Genomic DNA, 27,596 nt, shown 5'->3' with positions numbered 1-27,596 from the left:
CGGCGGATTAATATTTCCGGTTCGGTATTCAAAACAAAAATGATGCGCTACTTTTGTTTTTTTTTTCTTTTTTCATGGGATTTTAACCCTAATGGGGTGTTTACACTTATGCTATTTCACCAGCGCTAATGAGCTAGCTGCTAGCAAAAAAGCTCACTAGCATAATGTAAACAGGGCATCAGCGTCTACCAGCATGAAATTTCAGGAGCAACTGAAATTCGTGCTAGTTGGCGAGTACACTAACGTGAGTAAATCCTCACAGATGTAAACACCCCATAAAGGTCATTCATGCCAGCAATGATGCGCTGCGCGCAAACTCATCTTCATTTATACTCTTACTTCTCCAATCAGCGTCACAGCAGACGGAAATCGGTTTACCTTACATTCGGTCCTCGACGTTGTGTTAGAACATGTCCATTAAGCTGGGTTTAGACAGGGTAAGTCAATTGATCAAGTCAGTTGAATTCGTGTAAAGCATGCCATTCAACTGACTTGATCAACTCACTTGAATTGAGAAAAAAAAGTTGAACCAGGCTAAACTTTTCTAGCCAATTGAATTCAGCTGAGTTGATCATTTGACTTGCCTAGTCTAAACCCAGCTTTATCGTAAATGCCATTCAAGCGGAAATCAAAGTTGTCTCACGGTTGAGCAGTGCGTGTTGTATGGACAAGGGCGCTAGTAGGCAAGGGACCTATTACGCGCGGTCGTCTCGGGGTAGCAGGGGTGGGTAAGTCATGTGTTAAAGATGTTCTACGGATTTACCAACGTTCGCTTCGTGCGCGAACACATACATCCAATGTAAGGTTGGATTTATTACATCCTCTGCATATGTTTCATGCAACAAATGTAATAGCAGTTCTTGCAATGGACTGCAGCGTTCAAGCAACTTTTGTCAGAATGCAAATTTTTATATAAAACCTTCACAAGATGATTTTCTAGATGCAATGCATTTGGGGAAACAAACTTTGTTCGAAAAATAAGCTATAAATAAAATTACAATATTTTTTAAACCGTCCGGCGACCAAATTATAGAATCTGTGCATGTCGCAAAACATTGCAAACTCTGTGTACTTTTCATGCAAATCTGTAATCGAATTTTACATTTTCTGGTTGGGTGTACACGCAGAAAAAGTTAATTATATTATCCATGTTTTTGCCAAAACATCAACATTTGGGATACCACATACATCCTATGTGAACACATAAACATAAATGTGCGTGACCATTAATTCGGATTATTTGGGGCTGTTCATAAACTACGTGGACAAATTTTGAGGCGTAGGCAATCGCCCATACATTTTTTATGTTCTGAAATTTGTATGGACCATAGATACTTGCCAACCCCCTTAAAATGTTTACGTGGTTTACTGATGATGAAATCTGAATAAGCATAAATACAAATGAAGGTAAGAGAAACTTACATATTTTGGCCATTTTGGCCTTTCAATAATTTCACATAGCCGTAATTCAAAATCTTTCTAGTGGATGGATGTTTAAGGTATACTTTGGTGTAATAAGACCATTGAAAAAGTACATGGGTTTCGAGGAAAATTAGATAAGAATTCTTAAAAGGGACTAACAAAATCGGGTCATTACTACAAGTGGTTAAAATTCATACTTTACATTTGAAAACCTAGACCCAAAACGAAGACATCATATCAAGACTGGTAACTTTGCGAGAATTCAAGCAACAGATACAGTAACGCTGCACTTAAGCGAAGGTAGAAGCAACGCATAGAAAAATTAGCAAATACATAAACCTTTCTTCTGAGGATGTAATATTTGCTATCAAATTCGTCCGAAGCATTAAACTTAGAGAGGCAGGTGACGCGATTTTACCTGTCTCATAGCGGTCGTACGAGGAACTGGAAGAGCTGCCAGTCTTATTGGTTTGTTGTTTTCGCCCAAAATCCATAAAAATTCGGTCTTCTACGAAATCTGTTAATAAATGTTGCACCATCTTTAGAATTAGCAATCTCTAATCGACTTCCAGTTTTCAAAGATATTTTTTGATATGAAATTTTTTTATCACTATATAGGTATATTTTTCGAGTTTTAAAATCAATTTAAGTTTTAAATTCAACTCGTCCTCTGATACCATTTCAGTTCAATCAAAAGTGTAGATAATTGTGTTCAAATGCTGTGCCCATGGACATACAAACGCCCTTTTAAATTATGAAGCTTGAGCAAAATTGGTCTAAATATCTATGGAAGCTTAATTTTCTCTTAGAAATTATCGCCGACTTCGGTAATTTTTACCAAAATCTGAACAGCTTACAATTCCATTCAATAGCTTTTCAGCTACTTTGAAACTAAATCTCCACTAAAATGACATGATTTGATCATTTAAGCAAGGTTGAACATGTTTTTAAATTTTCAAATTCAATAGCCTTTAATATGAAGGTCAAAGTTTTACAAAGTTCAGCTGTTCTGATTTCGGTAAAATTTACCGAACACGAAAACAAAATCTTAGTGTGTAGGGTAGATGTACCAGTTATAGCTATCCGATCCTATTATGATGCGTTCGAATTATGGCACAAGGGAATCCCATAACCCATAATTGGAAAACACCATAATTGGATCATATTACCGAAACTGGTATACCCATCCTACATGACCCACCAAAATTATTGTTGAAAATATTGACAATAATTCTGCCGTGTGGGTGCACCATAGGCTATGTGTTGTTGCTTTTGAACTAAAGAATAGAAAGAATCGTAGGATTGATTTGAGCACGGTGAAACCAATGATATTATTGATGTTTTCCAATCGATAGAACTTTTTTTTTTTTTTTTTTTCCTTTGGTTTGTTTTTTCCGTCGATCTTGTTTTCCGTGCTGAGCACCAATGCTACCGACGTGCCAGGAAGGCAGCTCCCACACCTGGACCCTACCTATCGACTCATCAACTCATGAACCGGGGACCAACGGCTTTACTTCCCATCCGAAGGAAGGCGTGATCAGAGATGTTATGCCTCAGAACATCCCAGCGGCGCCGACTGGGATTGAACCCAGGCCTGCTGGGGTGAGAGGTAATCACGCTTACCACTACACCACCGGCGCCGTTAATCGATAGAACTGAAATAGGCGATTTCAACAAAGTAGCGCCCTACCCTATCACAAGTGATCTGAAAACCGAGGCTGGCCTTTAATTTTAATCTTTAGATCAGACCAATAACACAAGACTAAATTTAAAAAAAAAATGCTACCTGTCTACCTCCATTGCTGTTTACGGTTCTCTCTAAAAGTCACATCACCGTTAGATACGTTTGTAAATAACCCTTGACCGTATCCGTCATGCTCGTGGAACATTACAAATTCATGATCATGCTATTGGCCATAACTTCAGTCTTCGCCGCCCAAATTGTCAATCCCATAAAACCAAGTTCAAAACTTTTATGTGCGATATTCTTCCTATCGCAACACGTTGTCTATAAACTGTCATAGCACTTTTTCCGCATCATTGAAGCCGGTGTTAGACGCTGGGGCTGAACACGCGGAAAATTGTTTTCACCTTCTACATATTTTATTGCACCTGGCAGCTAAAATGACGCAACGAGGAATAAGAAAATGTCAATTTGATACCACCATAAAAAACGCGTTTTCTTCCTCGACGAAATGGGAAGTGTGGAAACAGCTTCACCGCTCTTATCGGCTCCAAAGGAACAGAACATCCACCTTCTCGGAACACGTGAACCCTGAAATGTGACACAGTTTCGTTTATGATGGCCTCTTGATGTGACTCTAATGGTGAATATCAAACGTTAGGAAATGCAATGTGCCTCTCAGCAATGATGGCAGTGGTAACATAATCATCGTTTGTTGACTGTCTTCACATACGTTCCGACGTTTATCCTGCTAGACGAAAACGACGACGATGACACGAACTTGGCGAACATATCGTTATCGTTAAGCACAAGGTAATTCTAGGTCCTTTAGTGGCTTCCATAGGACGACCAACGACGACGACGCCAACAGGGAGATAACCAGAAGGACCCATTCCGGTGAAGAAGGCGCTTTGATGTGACGTAAAGCGGGAAATTGTGGTACAAGTTGGTAGAAATCAGCCACATCTGGATATTGCAACTCAGCAAAAGATTCGATTCAGTAGTGATCCTTTTGAAAAGGATATCATTCCCCTCTTTGGAATTGAATTGCGATGCGGTGGAAGTAAGCGCTTACACAAACCACACATTCCATGACACTTTAACAATGTGCACTCCTCTCTATTGCAGCACACTGTCATTCCTCTCGATTGAACGAAATTGAAAATGACAATTCAGCCGAGGACATAAAATTTTATTGCCAATTGCAATAATAGCAAACACTGCACCGAGAAGGATGCTTCCACACTTGGCACCACCATCGCCACCAACGCGTGGTCAGTGCCGTCCTTTCGAAAGGGCATAAAGGGGGCCCACTATAAGATACGGAAGTATGGAAATTAAATACGTTTGACAAAGTCAAAAAACTAATGCTATCACAGAAGTTTGACAGTCAACTAGATAAAATCCATATGCATATAAAATCATCAGGGGCCCATAAAATATCTGCAATCTACATACGACTCTGCTCACGGTGACGTCTCTCGTTTGTTGTCCGTGTCCTTCAGCTGTATTTGAAACGAATCAGATGGAGACATTGGGAGAATTTGCCACACTGCTGGTTTGGCACTTGGCAGTCGTGATGTCCAGAATGGATTACGGAGATTTTTTGTTCAACATGACTCGATGCTTGACCGGCTAGGAAAGCTAGTAATATAAATTTATGGTAACACCATTTAATATTAAAATACAATATTGTCCGTTCACTTAGCTCTCCTGGTATAACCAACAGACCGCCATATGGTGCAAAAGTATGGTGCCTCTCGACCACTGCTGTCCGCTACTGTGGCAGCCTGTGTGCATGACCGACAAAGAGTCATTCGACGCAACCAGTAAAAAGTATTAAAAATTCACACAGAATGGCGTTTTAATAGATGGCTTTATTATGGTTAAACCATCCTGGCATAGTTCGTGTTTCCATAACTGTTTTTACAGCCCACAAAAAGGCAAACACACTCTCTCTCTCTCTCTCATCCCTGGTGTAGGCTTCAAACATGGAGCTCGAACTCCGCACACTACCAATACTAATAGCAACAATATGGTTCAATCTCACTCAACCCATTCTGTTGTTTCACTATTCCCACCCCATCTAGATGTTCCCGATATCGTGTGCCAGGAATATGCCGTACCGCACATGCAGGACCTGATACCGAAGATTCCCGGCGGGTACGTGAGCGTTCGGCTGACACCACCGACGCTGAACAATATCTTCCCGAAGCCTCCACCAGTGCCCCCACCGCCCGAGAAGTACTACGCCGCTACTGCCATCTGTAAATCATCCACCGCTCCCACGACGCCCTCGAACCAGCAGAACAATCACCAGCAACAACAGCAGCAGCAACTGAACGCTTACAGCGATCTGGATCACGGTGTCTCGGACGATGATTTACAGCTCAGCGAGTATCCCCGGGATAAGCTGGTGATAGTGGAAAAGCTTGGCTGCGGCGTATTCGGCGAGCTGCATCTCTGCGAAACCAAAGGATACAGGTGAGTGAGATGGGCTGTGGCTGCACCTAAACCAGGGAAAATATGTGCTACCGACGACGAGCGCCATTCTTTTGCTAGTGGAATACCATACGGTCGGCCGCCCCGGTGGTGCAGATAGCAAAGAATAGTAAATTATTATCCTTTCCAAGCATGAGTTCATAGCAACGGTTCAGTTTTGCACGGAAATTCCAGGAATTTGTGCAGATTTAATGGTTTCTAACGTGTTCCCTGAACCCCACAGTAGGGCCATTTTTAAAAAAAGAGGGTCAAAACCTTATATCACCTTTTTGTAACGTTTTAGAGGACCGGTGCCAAATTTAGGACGAAATGTGGAAATGTTACTCCGAATCTTTTGAAATAATCACCATAATTCTATTTTGCTAGTATTTCACATCAAAATTCTAACTTTATGAATTTTAAAGAAAACAAACTATGAAATTTAAGAAATTTTGCTTAAAACAACATATTTCTTCATCTTAAACCTAAAGAGATACAATTGGAGCTCTCTCAGGACTGCTTAAATTAACTAGTTTTTTAGTTTTTATTTTAGATATTAATATTTTATTCATTTGACTATTCCAATATATGCTAAGAAGGTCTAGATAACATTAAAATACATTATTTTTAGAAGACTCCAAACATTTTTACAAAAACAAAAATGGTTAGTGTCTTCGGAAAAAATTTAATATTATAATGTCATGTAAAACTTTCTAGCAGTTTCTTTTTCTTTGATCAATCTTATATGTGCTCGAAAGCATTATGAATTTTCAGAAGACAACAACCATTTTTGTTTTTGTAAAAAATGGTTGGTGGCTTCTGAAAAGTGATAAATTTTAATATTATCTTAAACTTTTGAGCACATATTATTGGTTTGGTCAAATATGAAAATGTGGTTATGTTTCTGAAAATTAAAACTTTTTAAATGTCAGAGATCATTATTTTGTTAAATAAAATAAAAATTCTGGCGACTATTTCAAAATATTCGGTATGACTTTTCAACATTTATTCGAAGACACCAAAACCTCAAAAAAGGTGAGTAAAGGTTTTGACCATAGTTTTTCAGAATGGCCCCGCTGTGTGTCCAAGCAACTTGGTGCATAACAAGGTCTGCAGTTGTTTGAATTTGAAGTTTTGAGTTTTGATTATTTTCAGTTATGGAATAACAGGCTTTTATGTATTGGTTCCACTATTGAATGATCACCGATTTGCTCATGTACCTCCGATTTGTGGAAACGGTTCTATCCCAAGCAGCAATATGGGTTTTATAAGGGTTCTGAAGACCATGATTTAGACTTGTGGAACACTTTAAAACCACAATAAAACTTGAAATGTTACTTAGGATCAATTGTTTCAAACTCTAGTCACCATCTGACTTAAACATCTAGTCAATAGGTTTGGAAACTGCAGCTATTATTGCCTCTGCCACTGTATGTGCTCCTGTCATCGTCAACTTAACGATCTCAATGATACACGGATAGGGGACGTTCTGCTACTGTACTGTAGGGACACACCCCTCACCACCCGTCCTCAACGGGGTAGTTTGGTAAAGGGGATGATCAACCCGATTCGTACATTCCTTAAAATTGTCCTTTGCTCGCTTTCTGCTCTCTATATACAATTTTTACACTGCCGTACTCTAACAGAACTATCAATTCCATACTTTCATCTCCTCATCTATCGTATAAAACGATCACTTTTAGTCTCATATTTGACGTTAAGCATCTCCAACTATGTAAATCGTTAACTTAACGCATGAAGTAATAAAAACATGATTAGTTGAAGTTTTCTTATTATGAAGATTATAACTCTATACGTTGAAGCCTTAATTTTAACTGAAACTTAATGCAAAATTAAGAAACCTATAGAACTTTTAATTAAAAGAATTTGAAGATTTTGAAAATTTTGAATTTTAAATGTTTAGTAGTTGGATTTGGAGATTGAACTTCGCAAAAATATACATTTGAAATATGGAGAAGAGGTAAACCAGCCCAAAGCAGAACGCCTTTTTACGTTTGCCAGTTACCTCAACAAACCGTTTGTGTTAAATTAGTTTGTAGTTTTTCACAACGCTTTTCGTGTCATCGTATCAACTAATCGCCACTGCATCGTCTGGAGTATAACTGCCTTAAGCCTCGGATAACGAATAATTTAGCTTAACTTAGACTTAGCTTAGACTAATGCCTGCACATATCAACTGTTGTTACTCTGTGATTGATCCAAACCAGTGAAATTTCACGATGAATCAACGGAATGACTGACTGGTACTTGCAATCAGGAGGGAATGTTAGAGCGTAATCTTGTTGTATATGAGACCGAATATACCTCTGCAACCCCACAAAGATCACGGGAGGCATATTTTGTTAGAGGATTCCGTTTGTATGATCAAAATTCACCTTGATAAGTGATGTGATTTGGGTTTTGATAGAACGTGTTGTTATGTTTCTGAAAAATTAAAATTATTTTCAAATAAATCAGTGTAATCATAAATACGTTAAAATATTTTTGGATGAAGGCTGAAAAAAGTAGAATTATTTAGAGCAATAGATCGAGCCTGAACGAAGACTGAAAGAAGTGAATGTAAAGATCTTCGATCATCGAAAAGCTTAAAATAAACTTAAATAATTTAAATCAGTTAATCCAGCCTTTTCCGAGATGAACCAGCCTGCGGCTAACAATCTCCTATATAAAGAGACAAAAAAAAATCCAGCCTAAACGAAGGTAAAACGAAGTGAATTTTGCAGTCCGCATCGTGCTCACTTGCCGTGTGGATCTATTTGCTTTTTGCTGAAGGAAGTGTTACTACTACCTAAAGCTACAACAAATTAAACAGCACTTTTCAGTGCTCAACCTGTAAAAATGTTCTACCTCGTTCAACTCTTATTCCTCTTCGATCCTTGTTTGGACCCTACCCGAGGTAATCCTTATTGGATATCGATTTGGAAAATTCCTCTTCGATCCTTCAGATTCTTATAGTAATCTGCTTGGAAGTCGATTTGGATAAAAATTTACTGCCGCCATGGCGCCAAAACGCAAAAGATAGTGGCAAACTCTTGATCCCCTTTCTGATGAAATTAATTTGAGTAATCAATTTGATTTGCTCACGGATGATGAGAATGATCCATCATCCAAGAAAAATTCTAGTAAACTTTCCCGGGTTTATGCCAAGAAGGAAAGATTCCCCCTATTGTGATAACCACTTCCGATTTCCATGCTATTCGCATGGAACTTTTGAATTTCGTGAAAGTTAAGTTTTCACTACAAATTGGACGTCGGGGTGAAGGCCGTGTATTGGCTGAAACCTTGGACGGATTTAAATGTCTTCTCAAGTATCTTACTGAGAAGAAGCACTAATGTTTTACTTATGACACCAAAACTGAACGTGTGTTCAAGGTTGTCATGAAAGGACTGCCCAGTGGTGAATCCCTGGATCAGATCAAAGATGAACTGGCAAAATTACTTGGAGTTGTGCCACTCCAAGTACTCAAAATGAAAATGAAATCCCGTCCTGGCGATTCGCGCAACGGGATTTATAATGATTTTTATTTAGTTCACTTCAAGTCTAGTGAACTAAACAACCTTAAGGCCTTAGAAAAAGCTAGCCTTATGCTCCATGTCCGAGTGAAGTGGGAACACTTCAGGAAGACTGGAGGAAATTTCCAAAACCTCACTCAGTGCCGTAAGTGCCAGGGATGGGGTCACGGAGCTAAAAATTGCTACATGCCAGTTAAATGCATGAATTGTGGTGATTCCTGTGGCTGTCCTGTGAAGGAAGATCCTAAGAAATTTAAATGTTCAAATTTTGGTGAAAACCACAACTCCAATTTTTGGGAATGTAAGATTCGCAAAGCGATCCTACAATCTCGTTCTAACCAACAGGTAGGAAACGCTCCACGTTTCCGACCAGGTACAAATTCCTCTGCTGTTAACAACGGACAACGAGGAACAAATTCTACATTCGTACCTGTAGGTACAAATATCACCACTGCTTCAAATTTTTCATCTGTACCTACTCCCCTCGTTGCTAACAATGTTCAGCGAGTTAATGGAGCTACCTATGCTGCTATTGCAGCGGGTAGAAATCAAAATACTAACCAACGTAATTCTAACGGAAATTTTGACAATTTTTACTTAGGAAGCATTACTGCCCCTAAAATGGAATTTTTACAGAAATCATTAACTGACATGATTTCTGATATGCTTAAATCTAACTCCATGTTTGATGCGATTCAAACTGGAGTGAAATTTGCAAACAATATTGTCATGACTTTAAAATTCGGTAATGGCTTTAAATATTTTAAATTGGAATGCTCGATCTCTTACAGATAATGAAGACGAGCTTTTTAACTTTTTGAGGGTTCATAACGTGCATATTGCCATTATAACTGAAACGTTCCTTAAACCTGACCATATCGTCTTGATGGACCCTGTGGTGGCGTTGCCATCATTGTTCATAGACGAATCAAACATAAAATTCTTTCTTCATTTGAAACCAAAGTTTTTGGAACTTTGGGAGTTTCTTTTGATACAACATTTGGACAACTTACGCTTATAGCTGCCTATTTGCCATTTAAAAGCGTAGGCCAACAAAAGAATTTTCTCAAGGGTGACCTTCAGAAACTTACCCTTCATAGGTCTAAATTCTTCATTATTGGTGATGTTAATGCAAAACACCGCTCATGGATTAATGCTCAAAGCAATTCCAATGGTAATATTCTGTTTGATGATTGTTCTGCAGGTTATTACACTATTCAATATCCAAACAGCCCAACATGCTTTTCTTCTGCAAGAAATCCCTCCACTATTGATTTGGTCTTAACTGATTCATGTCAACTTTGTAGCCAATTGGTTACTCATGCTGACTTTGGTTCTGATCACCTTCCAGTAACTTTTGAAATATCCCAAGTAATAATTTCTATTCCTAACAGCTCTACTATGGTAATTGAAATAGAGCTGATTGGGAGCAATATTGAACATTTATGGAATATAACTTCGATCCAAACATTCCTTTGCAAACCAAAGATGAAATTAATTATGCTCTTGAATCTCTGACTACTTCTATAGTTTAAGCAAGAGCTGCCTCAGTACCAAAATGTGAGGTTAAATTCGATTCAATTATAATAGACGATGATCTTCAGCTCTTGATCCGTCTTAAAAATGTCCGTAGGAGACAATATCAAAGAACACGCGATCCTGCCATGAAAGTTATCTGGCGGGATTTGCAAAAACAAATTAAAAAGCAATTCTCTGCCCTGAGGAACAAAACTTTTGAAAATAATGTTTCTAAGTTAGACCCGAGTTCCAAACCCTTTTGGAAACTCACAAATATTTTGAAAAAATCTCAAAAGCCTATTCTAGCGCCTAAAGAAGGTGGTAAAATTTTGATCACAAATCTGGAAAAAGCTCAGAAACTTGCTAAGCAATTTGAGAGCTCCCATAATTTCAGTTTGGGTCTTACTAGTCCTATTGAGAATCAGGTTGCTCGGGATTATCTGAATATTTTCTCCCGGGAAAATATTTTTGATGATTCCTGGGGGACTGATTTAGACGAAGTAAGGTCTATAACTAAAAAGTTTCATAATATGAAAGCTCCAGGTGATGGTGGAATTTTCTATATCCTCATCAAAAAACTCCCAGAGAGTACCTTGTCTTTCTTGGTAAAATTATTTAACAGATGTTTCCATTTGGCATCCCAACAAACATTGAATGCTGAATAAGAGCTTATTCAGGCAAAAATATACTTTTTCAGCTAAAAAATGGCTTATTCAGCTTTTATTCAGCTCACATTGTTTGTTGGGATACTTTCCTGATAAATGGAAAAATGCAAAAGTTGTTCCAATTTTGAAACCGGATAAAAATCCAGCTGAAGCTTCTAGCTGCCGTCCAATAAGTTTGCTTTCTTGAATAAGTAAACTTTTTGAAAAGATAATTTTAAATAGAATCATGCTTCACATCAATACGAACTCAATTTTTGCAGATGAGCAGTTTGGATTTCGCCATGGGCATTCAACTACTCATCAACTCTTAAGAGTTACCAATTTAATTCGTTCAAACAAATTTGAAGGCCACTCAACTGGAGTTGCTCTTCTAGACATAGAAAAAGCATTCGACAGTGTTTGGCAAAATTTAGAGATTTGGTAATTGAATGGAATAGATTTTGTAGTTTAAAGGACTTGAAATTTAATGGATGTGAAGTTTTGAGAACTAAGATATTGAACAAAATTGATTGGGAGGATTCAAAATTTAGAATAAAAGGAACTCATAGCATTTTCAAATTTAGAATTTGGGCAATTTGGAATGCCAGGAAATTTAAATTTGAAATTGAGTTTACATAGTTGAAGATGCTAATTTCAAATAACAGACTGTAGTGGTAATTTTTATACGATAGATGGAGTAGATGAAAGCATAGAGTTGATAGTTCCGTTAGAGTACGGCAGTGTGAAGATTGTATATAGATATTAGAATAGCGAACTAGGACAACTTTTATGGAAGGTACAAATCGGTTTTTTTATCTCTCTTTACCAAACTCCCCCTTTGGAGAGGGATGGTGAGGTTGCAATTTCCAAACCTACGACTGGATGCCTTCCTTCAAATAACAATTGAAGTGCGGTAAAAATCGGTAGAACTGTTTCAAACACACAGTTGGTACTTGAACGGGTCGGTTTTCATCTCTTTTTGCCAGTGGTGGCGGGGGATGACACCCCTCACCATCCCTCTCCAAAGGGGGAGTTTGGTAAAGAGAGATGAAAAAACCGATTTGTACCTTCCTTAAAAGTTGTCCTAGTTCGCTATTCTAATATCTATATACAATCTTCACACTGCCGTACTCTAAAGGAACTATCAACTCTATGCTTTCATCTACTCCATCTATCGTATAAAAATTACCACTACAGTCTGTTATTTGAAATTAGCATCTTCAACTATGTAAATCGTTGACTTCACGTAGAAGTAATACTAAAACATATAGTCAAAGTTGAAATTGAGATAATTTTCAATTTGAGGATTTAGGAATTCAACAAATTTTAATTTTAGGGAATTGTGTGTTTGGCGAATTAGGAAAATGTGTAACACTGCAGCACAACAACAGAAGCTGCAAACTCCTACTGGAATCAATGTAGCACATATTTTTCGTCAACAATATGGTTCACTTAACGAATTCCCATATGTTTCTGAAAAGGCGCAACAGTAATACCCTCTCCCGGTTAGAAAGGTGACTAAAATTATACTACTTTCAGACTATAATTGATATCAATAAAGTAATAACGTAATATAATTTGATATCAAGAAAACCTTTATAACGTGATATCAGCTATAGTGAATTAGTATAAAGATTAGCCAAACAGTATCTAGCAAACTTTCAACAAGCTAAGATACGTTAACCTAATTTTAGGTGATCTATTTATTTACAGCACGGTTAGAAAAAACACGGTAAAAACACTCAATGTTGGGTTCCATCATAAAAGTGGTGGTAGTTAAAATTTACTCATCTATTGAGTAATAATAGATGAACTCAAATTAAAGTTCATTTTCTGTTAATCATTGTTAAGCTCAAAATGTAATATTTTTCATTATCGATGGATACAGTTCATTCCAATTTTGCTTTAAAGTTACATTTTTGTAAATTATGTTTCACAAAGGAACTAATTAGGAATATAACGAAATATTTTACAAAATATTTCATTTGCGATTCAAAGTAGAAAAGAAATCAATTTTCAGTTAAATGTACTCAACCATCATGTTCACCGTTGGGTAATTTTAACTTATTTTTGGATGAAAGTCGTAGCATCCTGCGCTGCCGTCGATGCTGTCATTTGTGTGTGCTCCATCACCTTCGTTCGTACTCCATTATTGAATTCGATTGATCGTTTGGTAATTTTCAATCATCAGGATTACTCAAAATTTTGTTTTCTTCATTAACTTAATTTAACCTAGCTCCCGGAGGCCACATGTCAACCTGATAAAATTTGTATGGTTATTTTGCTTAACGACGTGCTCATCCAAACAATTTCTGGAATAGTTCTATTATTTGGGTTATCGTTCGTTTATGGTATTTTTATCAGGGAAGTAAACTCAATTTTGGGTACTTTTTTATTACTGTGCAGATTTGAGTGCACCAGAACGTTGTCCAGCCACATGTGAATAGGCATACAAGCCAAACGTAATCAGTGTATTTAAACGTCGGTTGTTCACGAATTACAACACACCCTCTCAAACTAACTAAATCATCTGATAGAGCAAATTATCTCTCAGATGCTGGTGTCAGTTTTCCAGAATGAGTCTATATTTACGAGAAATCAACGTTTAAAGTCATTGTTTACATTTGGTACATAAGCATCAACTTCTTAAAATTTAGTAAACTTCAGTATGGCTTAGCTGAAATTTACAGTATTTTGAAACCTGTTTACCTGTTTGTAGCATTAATCTGGAAGAAAGCAATACGGGAATGACCTTTTTTCAAGTTGGAACATCCAGAAATCAGAAATCATTAATCAGTAAATAAAACGGACCAGAGCTAGCAGAGAAATTGACAGATCTTGGTTGTACACGGTTCATGAAAACAACTCTAAATTGAGTAGTATTCACTTTTTACGCGCTATTCTGATTCTACTCAGAGACTGAGTAGATGATACCCATTCTTATGTGCAGTAAGAAGTTGTCAAAATCTGGGTAAACCAGTTTTGTTATGATGAGTAGTGTTCAATCAGGGACTTAATCACTGGCTTTAAAGTCGTCGGATAACGCGCACAGAAAGCACTTAACACGCGAGTACTTATTCGGGGTGAATTATGTGGACTGTATTTAATTGTTTGCAAGGTATAAAATAATCACGCGACGTGTACTTAAACAAACGACTGTTCCTGTGAAAGGTTTATTGCGGACTAAATTATATAAAAATTCTAGGGATCTACACCACTGCGTGCGATGTTTTTTCTTATCGGTTTGCTACCTACACTCGGCCCTACCGTTGATCGTGAAGCGATCGATATGGTACGGGATGGATTGATAAGGGACATTGGGCAGAATAGGTCAACTATATCTCCTACTGTTCATCTACTCGGGTCACTCATGATCGAGTGAGTGATCTTGCAGTGGTATGGTTTTTTTTCTAGGTAGAAATCCGTGAAAGTGGTGACCGGTGCGAACATACCGGCCGCCTTGAAATGCCTAGTTTCAACCTACATTTATACATCGATAGCTATACAAAACAAAAATCTCCTATCTCCTAACATGCAAATCAAAACAAACGTATGTACATAAATAACAATAGATATCACTGTACTGCAGCTGCTGGAATGTATGCCTCGTTCGTCTGTCTCGTCATCGCTCACACGGCCTGTGTGGTCGATGGATGGTTGGGGATCGTCCATGGATTCCTCCTCAATTCGACATCGCTAGTTGACCTTTCGACCTCGGATGAGGCTATCTTCGACCGGAATTCTCTAAATAAGATGAAAGGCGATTTTTTAACAATAAATTACAAAGATCAAACGACTTCCCTGGTCCGCGGAGGCCGTCCGCCTCCGCTAGCGCGGTTGCGCTTCCAATGAACCCGTCGAGTAACCATCAGATGATGAAGAATTGCCTTCAGATCGGATGTTTCAGGGCTGTCCAAGTGGAATTTGGTTGTTGTTGACTCTTCGGTATGATTTCGAGGGTGATCCTTGGTCGACAGTTGATGATGACTGGTAGATGAAGGGCAGAGGAACACGGCGGACATCTGAAATTCGGACGTGCGGCTCCAGCCGCAGCGGAGGAACTGGACTATGGACGACAAAACATTCTCTAAGCTTTTTGACCGTTAATTGAAAAACAAAGACTTAACTGGTACGCGGAGACCCGCAGGCCTCCGCAGCGCTCGAAAGCGCTCGATGAAGAAGGAACTAATCCTCCCCTTGAGCTGATGTTGCAGTGGCTTCATTGTCCCGTATTGGCAGGATACAAATTTTGGATATCGCTCGTAGGAACTCTCCGTCCTTCGTGCGAACCTTAACGACGCGGATGTTGCCGTCCTTTCCCGGGTGGATCTCCACTACTCGTCCCATGCGCCACTTGAGGGGTGGTGTGTTATCCTCACATAGCAGCACCATGGTTCCGATGGAGACGTTGTTCCGTTGCCTGGTCCATTTTGTTCGAGCTTGCAGATCAGAAAGGTACTGAGTCGACCAACGCTTCCAGATGTGTTGAAGGAAGTTCTGCACTCGCTGCCATCTCGAAAGCCTGGTCTGATTGAGGTCTTCAAGTGACGGTTCTGGAATTTCTGTGAGTGGTCTTCCCACCAGAAAGTGACCAGGAGTCAGGATTTCCATGTCGTTCGGGTCATTCGAGAGTGGCGTAATCGGCCTCGAGTTGAGGCAGGCCTCGATTTGCGCCACCAGAGTTGCCATTTCATCAGATGAAATAACCATGTTTCCAAGGGTACGCTTCAGATGTCCTTTCATCGACTTCACGGCAGCCTCCCAAAGCCCACCAAAATTTGGAGATTTTGCCGGGATGAATTTAAAGTTGATATTGTCCATCGCCGTCTCTTCAGCTACTGTCTTCGCAAATTCCTGGTTATTGAACAGTTTCCGTAGTTCACCCAATTCACGCCGTGCCCCGATGAAATTCGTTGCGTTGTCGCACATGAGGATTTCTGGACGTCCACGGCGTGCGACGAATCTTCTCAACGCAGCGATAAAGGCCTGACTGGTGAGGTCTCCCACGACCTCCAGGTGGACAGCCTTCACTACAAGGCACACAAACACGGCGACGAAGCACTTAACCGGTGCTCCTTTTCTGTACGGGTACTGGATGTAAAACGGACCACAGTAATCCACTCCTACTCGTAAGAAAGGGGGAGCTGGAGTTACTCGTTCCGATGGTAAGTCTGCCATGAGTTGCTCGTGGAGCTTCGGTCGAGCACGAAAGCATTTCACACAGCGATGAATGACCATGCGTGCTAGGTTTCGAGCAGCAATTGGCCAGTATCTTTCCCGCATGCTGGCGGTCAGTAGCTGTTGTCCAGCATGGAGATGCTTGCGGTGATAGTCAGTGGCGATGAGAACAGACAGCGGGTGTTGATTGTCAAGAACAATTGGATGTTTCCGGCCAGCCGAAATGTTGGCATTCGCGAGCCGGCCGCCGACCAGGATTAACCCGTTTACAAAGCGTGGAGTGAGCTGGTTGATCCTCGATGTAGACTTGACTTCACCATTCTTCTGCAGTTCGGCGAGATCTTCGGGGAAACTTTCCTGTTGGGCAAGAGCTAGCAGCTGACGTAGCGCTTCTTCTCGCTCTTCATATCTGATGAAACCTACTCTACGATCTAAACGGTTCTTGCAGTTGTGGGCGAATCTTCGGATCAGAGCTACTAATCGGAGAAGATCGTTCAAAGACGATCGTAGACCGAAGACTGGACTGGTCTCGATCACTTGAGCTGCAGCTGACACAGTAGTTCTTTCTTCAAGAAGAGAGGGATCCAGGTGTTCAGTTGTGATTGTAGCAGTTGTCGGCCAGGATGTCTTATCCTGCCGAAGCCAGGATGGTCCGTGCCACCACATTTGGTAGTCCTTCAGTATATCAGGCGTCATTCCCCGTGATAGAACATCCGCGGGATTCTCTAACCCAGCGATGTGGTTCCAGATTCCTCCACGAGAAATGTGTTGGATCTCTGACACTCTGTTGGCCACGAACATATTCCAGCGAGAGGGTGGAGAAGCGATCCAGCATTTGACGATCATCGAGTCAGTCCAAAAGTATGGTTGAGCAGTTATCTTGATACTTTGGACGACCTTCTCGAACAGATGAACGCCGGTGAGTGCGGATGACAACTCCAATCTCGGTATGGAGGTTTGTTTCCGCTTCTTTTCCAGATCTTCAAGTGGAGCTACCCTGGATTTTGCTGTAAGCAGCAAGGCAGTGACTGATCCATTGAATGAGGTGCATCGGAGATAGATGCAGGCACCGTATGCCTTCTTGGAGGCATCACAGAACATGTGGAGTTCAGCGGAGATGGTATCGTTTCCAAAGGCGACCCATCGAGGGACTTGCAGCAGTCGCAATCCTTCCAAACCTTCTCGAAATTCTCGCCACCAGTTTTGAAGCTCTTCGGGAAGAGTAGCGTTCCAGGAACACTTTGTTCTCCAAAGATCCTGAAGAAATACCTTGGCTTGGACTAATGTAGGTCCTACCAGGCCTAAGGGATCGAAAAGCTTTGCGAAATCGGACAATATGATCCTCTTGTTGAGCTCAGTAGCAGGATTCCACTGAGGTACAGTGAATCTGAACACGTCCGATCGAGGTTCCCACTTCAGTCCGAGGGTCTTGACGATGGAATTCGAAGGTTCGAGGTCCAAAGATAAGCGTTCATCCCGCAGATATGGTGGAATACTGTCCATGATCTCTCGGGAATTTGAACTCCACTTTCTTAAGGTCAGTCCAGCCGTGCCCAGCACGTGGATGAGGTCTTTGGATAGCTGCACTCCTTCTTCGATACTGTCGACGCTCTTCAGCATGTCATCTACGTAGAAATCGTAGATTACGGTGTCCGCTGCGGCAGGAAAATTTCCTTTCTCTTCCTCCGCCAGCTTCTTGAGGCAACGCGTTGCCAGATATGGTGCTGAAGAGGTACCGTACGTTACGGTGGTCAGAACGAAGATGCGAATAGGTTTTCCAGAATCGGCCCTCCACACAATGCAGTGAAGGGGATGGTCCAAGCGATGCGTCTTCATCATCCGGTACATCTTCTCGACGTCGGCTGTTATTGTATATTTCCGCAGGCGGAAGCGAAGCGTTATTGAGTTTAGGTCCTCCTGAACAACAGGACCTACCATAAGGACGTCGTTTAGCGAGACTCCAGTGGTGGTTGCACAGGATGCGTCAAACACGACACGCAACTTGGTTGTCGTGCTGTCCGGCTTAATTACCGCATGATGCGGTAGGAAATAAGCAACTGGAAATGTACTTAATTCCCGTGGTGAAATCTCACGCATGTGCTGCATCCGTAGATATTCTTCAATGAATTCGGTATACATCTTCTTCACTGCTGGATCTGCATCAAGTCTTCGCTCCAATGCCATGAAGCGCCGAATGGCTATAGACTGCGACTCTCCTAGACGATCCAGCATGAATTGCTTCTTGGGTAGTTGGACGACAAATCTACCACTCGAATCTCTCGTTGTCGTCTTCTCGAAGTGTAGCTCGCAGGCTGATTCTTCCAGCGATAGGGTGCTGGTGGTGCGACACGATTCTAACTCAAAGAACCGTGCTAATCCTTCTTCAATGTTCTCAGTGGCACAGGATGATACTGTCGTTAGGGATGTTGATACTTCCGGACTGCCTCCGGAAACGATCCAACCCAGCAGCGTGTTCTGCAAGGTTGGGCCAGTATCTCCAAGCTTGATCTGGCGTTCTGCAATCATCAACTCCAGATAGACTTCCGCTCCAATTATCAAATCAACTGCTCCGGACTCGTTGAACGTCGGATCCGCTAGGATGATCTCTTTCGGAATGTTCCACGATCGAATGGCGATGCTTCGTGTGGGTAGATCGACAGTGACTCGAGGCAACACATGGAACTTCAAATTTGTCACGTAATTAGTGACGAGCGAATGAACTTCAGCGCAAATTGCTTGAGCAGAAGCAGTGCGAGACCCTCCAATTCCAACGATTGGCAGATGCTCACGAGTTCTTTTGAACTTGAGCTTCTGAGAAATGTTTTCAGACATGTAGCATCGCTGGGAGCCAGAGTCCAGCAATGCACGAGCGAGTAAAGAGTTGCCGTACTGACGACAGCGGTAGAGAGCAAAACAGTGTGTGGTACATGTTGTGTGTTTACAAATGGAGCAGTGTGGTAGCTTGTACTGGGGCCGTCTGTGGCGGGAGTGTGTGAATGAGCATTACTTGCATTTGTGGTGGAATTCGTGGTAGATTCCGGGTGGCTTTGTTGTGTTTGCTGAGTGTTTGTTGAGTGACCGTTAGGTGTCGGCTTAGTTTGTGGTGGTTGCGTGTTTTGTCCTTGTGGTTTCTTATTTGACTGATTCCCTTGGAATGGTCCAGATCTGTTCTGTGAATTCGCGGTGGTCGATGAGTTCGCGTGAAGCAACGAATGATGACGCTGGCCACATTGGTAGCACGATCCTCTAGTGCAAAATCTTGCGATGTGTGCAGGAGACAAGCAGTTCAAGCAGAGCGAATTTTTCCTCACGGCATCGACCCTTTCCGAAATTCTCATTTTTGAAAACTTCGCACACTTAAATGCAGAGTGCGCAGATTCTCCGCAGAATGGACAGCATCCTGATGACTGGATACCTGCATGACTAGTGGAAGGACGAACTATTTTCCTCGGTTCAGCCTGGAATTGCCTTCCAGGTGAGATAGACAGCAACACCGAACAGTGACTCTTCAGGAACTTGATTAAGTCAGCATATCGTGGGACTTCCTTAGAATTATAGTGGGACTCCCACTGGCGTAGTGTTGTGGGATGTAGACGTTTGCAGAGCATGTACTGCAGCAACGTACTCCAACCCTCCGGGTTTTCACCAATCTTGGACAGCATTTGCAGGTTTTTCTCAAACCCATTTACGAGTTTACTCAACGACTCGTAATTCTCCTGCCGGAGTGGCTCTAGGGCGAACAACGAGTCCAAGTGGGTCATCACCAACAACTTCTTATTCTCAAAGGCATTTTCCAAGGCGGTCCACGCAATGGGGTAGTTGGCAGAGGAAATCTCGATCGATGCGATCTCCTGAAGCGCATCACCGATGAGAGACGTTCGTAGATAAGTGAACTTATCCATATTAGACAAGCCAGTATCATTGTGGATCAGGTTCTTGTACGTGTCTCGAAAAGTGACCCAATCCGAGATTCTTCCGTTGAAGGTGGGCAGTTTCAGCTCTGGGAGCTTCACCTTGGACTGTGGTACAGCTACAGATTGATGCTGTTGAACTTGCAGTGCACTACTTGATGTAGATTGAAGAAACCCGAACATAGATTCCTTCAAGCGGTACACTTCATTCTCGAAATCTTTAATTATCTTCGAGTTTTCACGATCTCGTTGTCTCTGGACCCTGACTTGCCGTTGCAATCTTGCTTCCTCCGTTTCTTCCGTTTCGTCCGTGGAAATCTCATCATCGACGCCATCAGTGATCAGCTCAATGCGCATCCGAATATCGATGAATTGTTGCCAGATATCATCCAGCCTGGCTATGCGCATGTCCAAAGAACGTCTATCAGCTCCATCGTTAATCGATTGGACAAACTCCTTAATGTTGTCCAAGGAAATCCGCATGGCACGCTCCTGCTTGTGCAGCAGCCGTAGATCATCGGTTGCTGGCATAATTGAACACTTTCACTATAACTTATTACTTCACCCGAATGCGATACTCGAATCGACCACGCGGTATTGACTGGACAATGAAACCAATTCAAAATGGGAGATCAAGAACAAGGAAAACCAACCTACAAAGCGGACAAAGCTAACAAGATGGTGGAATGGTCAGGGCTCAACTCAGCTTCAAATAAATTGGACGCCACAAATTTGATCATGCAAGCAATTTGTATAATATTTATTCACGGTAGTAAATCGATTTCACTTCACTTCAATTGGCTCATTCTACATGCAATTTTTTTTCTTTCTCGCCGGCGTCGGTCTCACATGCAACAGAGATCCGCGCCACAGACAAACCTGCTCGGGGCCCTCAGTACTTATCCTGATATCGCCTAGCAAATCCGTCTGGATCCGTCGAATCTACGATGGCAGGTTCAACTCCGTCGTAGCACTTTCCGCAGGAACAGCAGCAACAGAAAGATGATGGCAGCAACAACAGACGATCGATGGCAGCAACAGCAGCAGCAGATCACCGAACCACTTTAGTCTTTAGACACCCGTGTCCTATTGTTCTCCCTTATGGAGAATAATCAGCGACCACGCGGTGGCTAAACAGTCACTTCACTTTCGCGTTTCCCGACGCTCCGGCTCGAAGGACCAAAATGTTCAATCAGGGACTTAATCACTGGCTTTAAAGTCGTCGGATAACGCGCACAGAAAGCACTTAACACGCGAGTACTTATTCGGGGTGAATTATGTGGACTGTATTTAATTGTTTGCAAGGTATAAAATAATCACGCGACGTGTACTTAAACAAACGACTGTTCCTGTGAAAGGTTTATTGCGGACTAAATTATATAAAAATTCTAGGGATCTACACCACTGCGTGCGATGTTTTTTCTTATCGGTTTGCTACCTACACTCGGCCCTACCGTTGATCGTGAAGCGATCGATATGGTACGGGATGGATTGATAAGGGACATTGGGCAGAATAGGTCAACTATATCTCCTACTGTTCATCTACTCGGGTCACTCATGATCGAGTGAGTGATCTTGCAGTGGTATGGTTTTTTTTCTAGGTAGAAATCCGTGAAAGTGGTGACCGGTGCGAACAAGTAGAATCTACCCAGATTATGGGTAAATAGTTCTAATCGCAGGCGTCTCAAATTTAAAATGGCACCGGTATGAAAGGGAGATTTTTGTGCTGTGTAAATATCCTTCCCCGTTAATCGGAACGAGACTTCGTGCATTTTAATGGGATTCATTTTTTATTTAAACTTCTTGTAACCCTATGACCATTAGAAATTTGAGTTTCAGATGGCCTTATTTGGTTTCATTTTGCGTTCCCGTTTCGCATCGTTCCATTTTGCTTTACTCTATTCCATGTGCTATTAGACGTTTGAGCAATTTTTTGATTTGTTATTTTTGATTCGGTATGAAAGTTTGACAGATAAAATTAGGGGTTCGTGGATTTTCCTATGTTTTGAGGGGTGCATCGATTAGCTTGAGACCGAAGAGATTACCAGAGCTGAGCCAAAAGTTGAGCACGTTTCTTCGAGACCTTCTGGTCTTAGAGTTACCTCTATGGTAGTAGTCATCTGTCGTGTCACTAGTGTCGCTAGTGTCGGGAAAAATCATGTCTTGAAAATAATTGAAGAGTGCACCACACTGTTAATTTTTTAAATAGTTGGTTATAAGCCAGACCGAATTTATGTTCTCAATATCAATAAAATAGATTGCTAGATCACGATATTTTTTACCGAAAAAAATCAAGTAACATAAACGGTTTGCACCCAGTAAAGAGCTGTCAAACTATTTAGATCACAGTCGAGAGGAGGAGGTAAAAAAATACAAATATTAAAATTATGTAGGATTATGGACACTGGGTATATTGACAAATTAAGCATGGAAAAGATCCTGGCGATTTTGTATTTATTTTTTGTTTATTTATATCACAGACAAACAGACATAACACATTGAAAATTTCTTAATGTAAAACATCGTCACTAAAACAATACCGCCATCTGTTGAGCACACTATCTACGTAGTTTATGAACAGCCCCTTACAATTGTCTACTCAGGGGGAGGGGGAGATCAATAATCCCAAAAAATGTCTACGTAGTATATGAATAGCCCCTAATCTCCAACAGAAATTCACATGTTTTACATCAATTTATAGCCAGCGCCGGTGGTGTAGTGGTAAGCGTGACAGCTTTCTTACCCCAATGGGTCTGGGTTCAGTCCTAGCCAAGGTCGGTGGGATTTTTCTGAGGCATAAAAATATCTGCTCACGTCTTGGTCCAGGCCCATGTGTGTTGAATAGGTGCGATATCCTACGTATGTGTGGAAGCTGCCTTCCTGCACATTCGATTGCCGTCAATAGATGGCAAACGATGTCCGTCGGTGATTGGCACTAGATTGCGGAACAAAGACCGACGTTAAATAAAAGAAGGACATCAATTGATAAAATTCCATTGAAACTCACTTCCATTAATCAAACATGAAACGAATCACGCTGCCACTCAAGTCAATGGAATGTTGAAAACACCTGCTGACGAAACAATTTAGAGTGACTGCCCCAGATTTCGACTTATGGATTTTATGAAGATGGTTTATTAGAGAGGTTTTATATCAGAAGGGTTCATTCGCCTCATGTTAATATTGTTTTATGTTTTCAAAATATTTTTCATTTCAAGACAATTCTTCATAATCTGACAACATGACAGATTAATTCTTAAAAACCATCATCAGAACAATAAAACGTACATGTCCAAAGCTAGAGCCTCTTCTCTGGAATTTGCGTCATCGATATTTTTAATTAACTTCCAACAGATTGAAGAATTTATGCAGAGAATTTCCCTACCGAAATTTAACTGGCAGTATGCAAACGATATTCAATCGAAAACAAAAAACCCACAACTGAACATAATCTCAACTGAACGTAATATTAATTACTGATGCCACCTGCCGGGGGTCAACATTCATTCGGATGAAATGAAATTCTACATCAATATGTACCTGAATGTGATGTTCAATTGCACTGAAAAGTTTATGTTACGGAATTCCATCATTTTTTAGTCAGGAAAACCGTGGAGTTTGGTGGTATTGGTAAATCATAATCCAAGAAAAAAAGATGTCAACATTTTACAAGTTTACGTCAGGATCAGTGCTACCGTAGTAAATTTGAACTTGGCAGTCGTAGAAGTACTATAAGGACGCACCAATTGAACAAATTAAGAAATTTTGGATTGCGATAAAAGCTATTAAGTCGGCGACTACCCGCGACTACCCTCAACTACAGCACTGGCTGGATTTTTGTCCATTGATATACTAGATATTTGAGCCAGTGTTCGAATCAATTGTCAATGGAGACGCAGGTATGACATACCCCATTCCGAAGTAATCACTCACTGCCAATCATGGCAGGCTTAATACACTTCAACAAAGTACGTAGATGCTCAATAATTGTTCGTTTCAAAAATAGCTCAAGCAATTCACCAGAATATTAACAATTCTCCTCTGTACCAACCTCTTCCAGGAGACGAACCAGCCCAGGGCTGAAAGTCTCCTTAACCCTCCGTTACTCGCGCCAACTTTTGTAACACGAGTACTCGCGCGTTGTACTTTGTACAACAGTGTGAGTTTTCCATTGCCATTTTGCAGCTGAGCTATCAATCGATATGAAACCAACGGGTATTCCTTTAAAAACTTGATTTTAACTAAATAAGCTAAACTTTTCTCACAGTTAACCCCCGAAAATGCGAATAATAGAGAAAATGTGAATGGAAACCACGTAAACGGTGTCCGTACTACGTGGGATTTGACTTAATTGGATACAACATGGAAAATCTCAAGATCCTGACCAAATAGAAAGTTCGGCAAAGTTGTTCTAGAGATCATAACCTTTTCGCTGGTGGAAAGTAGTTCAGAATTTTCTCACTACGTAGCGCTAGAATACATGTGATATATCTCGAGATCATGACCAGATAGAAAGTTACTGTCGTCGACAAATTTGTTGATGAGATCAAAGCCTATTTCTTGGTGCACAATAGTTCAAAATTTTCTCAATACGCGGCGCTATTATACACGTGAAATTCTCATATAAAATATCTCGAGATTCCGACCAGATAGAAAGTTACTGTCTTCGGCAAAGTTTTTCAGGAAGTCAAGATCTTTTCGTTGGTGGAGTAGTTCAGAAAATTCTCACTACGTGGTGCTAGTATATACGTGTAATATTCGCATATACAATAGCTCGAGAACCTGATCAGATAGAATTACTGTCTTTGGCAAACTTGTTCAGGGGGTCAAGTATTTTTGGCTGGTGGAGAGTAGTTCAGAATTTTCTCACTACGCGGCGCTAGAACACACGTGAAATTCTCATATAAAATATCTCGAGATCCTGACCAGATAGAAAGTTACTGTCTTAGGCAAAGCTGTTCAGGAGATCGCAGCCTTTTTGCTGGTGAACAGTAGTTCAGAATCTTCTCACTAGGTAGTGCTCGTATACATGTTAAGTTCTTGCATGTGATACATCACTAGATCCTGACCAGATAGAGAGTAAATGTCTTTGGCAAAGTTGTTCAGGAAGTCAAGATCTTTTCGTCGGTGGACAGTTGCTCAGAATTTTCTCCCTACTCGGTGTTAGTATACACATGCAATTCGCGTATATACAATAACTCGAGATCCTGAGCAGATAGAAAGTTACTGTTTTCGGCAAACTTGTTCAGGGGGTCAAGACTTTTTGGCTGGTGGACAGTAGCCTAGAATTTTCTCACCACGTGGCGCTAGTAAACGTGTACAATTCTCGCGTATGCTATAACTCGAGATTCTGAACAGGTAGAAAATTACTGTCTTCGGAAAAGTTGTTCGTGAGGTTAATGCCTATTGCTTGGTGAACAAAAGTTCAGAATTTTCACACTACGTGACGTTAGTATACACGCGAAATTCTCACATATAAAATATCACGAGATCCTGACCAAATAGAATATTCCTGTCTTCGGCAAAGTTGTTCAGGGGGGCAAGGCCTTTTGGTTGGACACACGTGAAATCTTCGCATATATAATATCTCGAGATCCTGAACAGCTAGAAATTTACTGTGTTTGGCAAAGGTGTTAAGGAGATAAAGATCTTTTGGCTGATGAACAGTAGTTCAGAAATGTCTCAAAACTTGGCGGGCAATTCTCGCATATCAAATATCATAAAATGACAATACAATTTACATCAGCCTAAGTGGGATAAGACAAATATATTCTGGATTTCTTAAACTGGTGAAGATTTTCATGTAGATTTGCGGATACATAAATTGGGGTGAGTCGTTCCACTTGTATACCTCTGATAAATTAGTGGTAACACGTATCTCAGATGGAAAACACTATCTTAAAAGATCAATATCGCTGAATCTGCCACCAAATTAACTTTTAGAGTCTCCCTTTCATTTAAGGCTAATTTCAAAATGTCTAATCGAGGGGTCTAGAACTCCTGAAAAACTTTGCCCAATACATTTACTTTCTATCTGGTCAGGATGTAGAGATATTTTATATGCAAGAGTTTCACATGTATAGTAGCGCCGCAAAGTGAGAAAACTCTGAACTACTGTCCACGTGCGAAAAAGCCTTGATCTCTTGAACAACTATGCCGAAGACAATACTTTTCTATCTGGATGGGAACTAGAAATTTTTTATATGAGAATTTCACGTGTATACTAGCGTCACGTAGTGAGCAAATTCTAAACTATTGAGCACCAAGCAATAGGCTTTGACCTCCTGAAAAACTTTTTGAAAGACAGTAACTTTCTATTTGGTCAGGATCTCGAGAACTATCACATGGGAAAATTTCACTTGTATACTAGCGCTACTTAATGAGAAAATGCTGAACCACTGTCTGCCAGCAACAAGACTATGAGCTCCTGAACAACTTTGTCGGAGACAGTAACTTTCTATCTGGTCAGGATCTCGATTTATTCCATGTTGTAATCAATGAAGTCAAATCCCACGTAGTATGGTCACAGTTTACGCGGTTTCCATTTACATTTTCCCTATTATATACATTTTTAGGTGTTTACTGTAATCAAAGTTTTGCTTATTTCGATCAAAACAAATATTTTGAGGAATACTCGTTGGTTTCAGATCGATTTGTAACTCAGCAACAAAATGGCAATGGAAAACTCATGTGTGTTGTACAAAGTACAACAGCGCGAGTAACGGAGGGTTAATAAAGATATAAAAAAAACCTCTTCCCCATCAGACAGGCTGAAAATGTGGGCGATCAAATTTGAGTGATTGGGGATCGGTAAACTGTGCGTAGCTGTCTGTTGTACTCTCTGGATGTGTATGAGTATCGACGCAAAAATGCAACGCACATCAGAAATGTCTATGAAATGAATTTCCTCTGGCAAAACACAGGTAATAGATGCGATAAAATTGTTGGTTGGAACTAAAAGCTACACATCCTCTCGGCAAAACAATATGATGGAAGTACGTTCCTCCATTATGGGTGATGTCGATGTTTATATTTTCCCGCAGACAATTTGTAACGAAAACAATGTTCCGCGAAAAGCGCGGAATGCTTTTTCACAAAAGTCTAGCTAAGCTGGCAGGCTCCATCGATTCTACTCGTCATTCCTCGTTATGGCTATGGGGCACAAATAATGGTTGTAATAAGTACATACTTTGGAGAAGAGGAATTACGGTTTAGAATTAATTG

General features: G+C 40.7%; 1 protein-coding gene across 3 annotated transcripts in view; it reads left to right on the top strand.

Annotated features, from left to right (window-relative positions):
* Ddr (discoidin domain-containing receptor 2) overlaps positions 1 to 27,596 on the top strand; it is an 819,413-nt gene that overhangs the window by 696,673 nt on the left and 95,144 nt on the right. For all 3 annotated transcript variants that reach the window (XM_065222576.1, XM_065222577.1, XM_065222578.1), the window contains one exon: positions 5,197 to 5,590. In XM_065222576.1, coding sequence (XP_065078648.1) covers positions 5,197 to 5,590 — 394 coding nt within the window. The remainder of the gene's footprint in view (positions 1 to 5,196; positions 5,591 to 27,596) is intronic.

This window comes from Ochlerotatus camptorhynchus, unplaced genomic scaffold (genome assembly GCF_037179485.1).
Source record: "Ochlerotatus camptorhynchus isolate MF236.1 unplaced genomic scaffold, CSIRO-AGI_Acam_v1.1 ptg000176l, whole genome shotgun sequence".
Classification (NCBI taxonomy): Eukaryota; Metazoa; Arthropoda; class Insecta; order Diptera; family Culicidae; genus Ochlerotatus; species Ochlerotatus camptorhynchus.
Note: the sequence above shows the minus strand (reverse complement) of the source record. Positions and strands in the feature narration are given on the sequence as shown.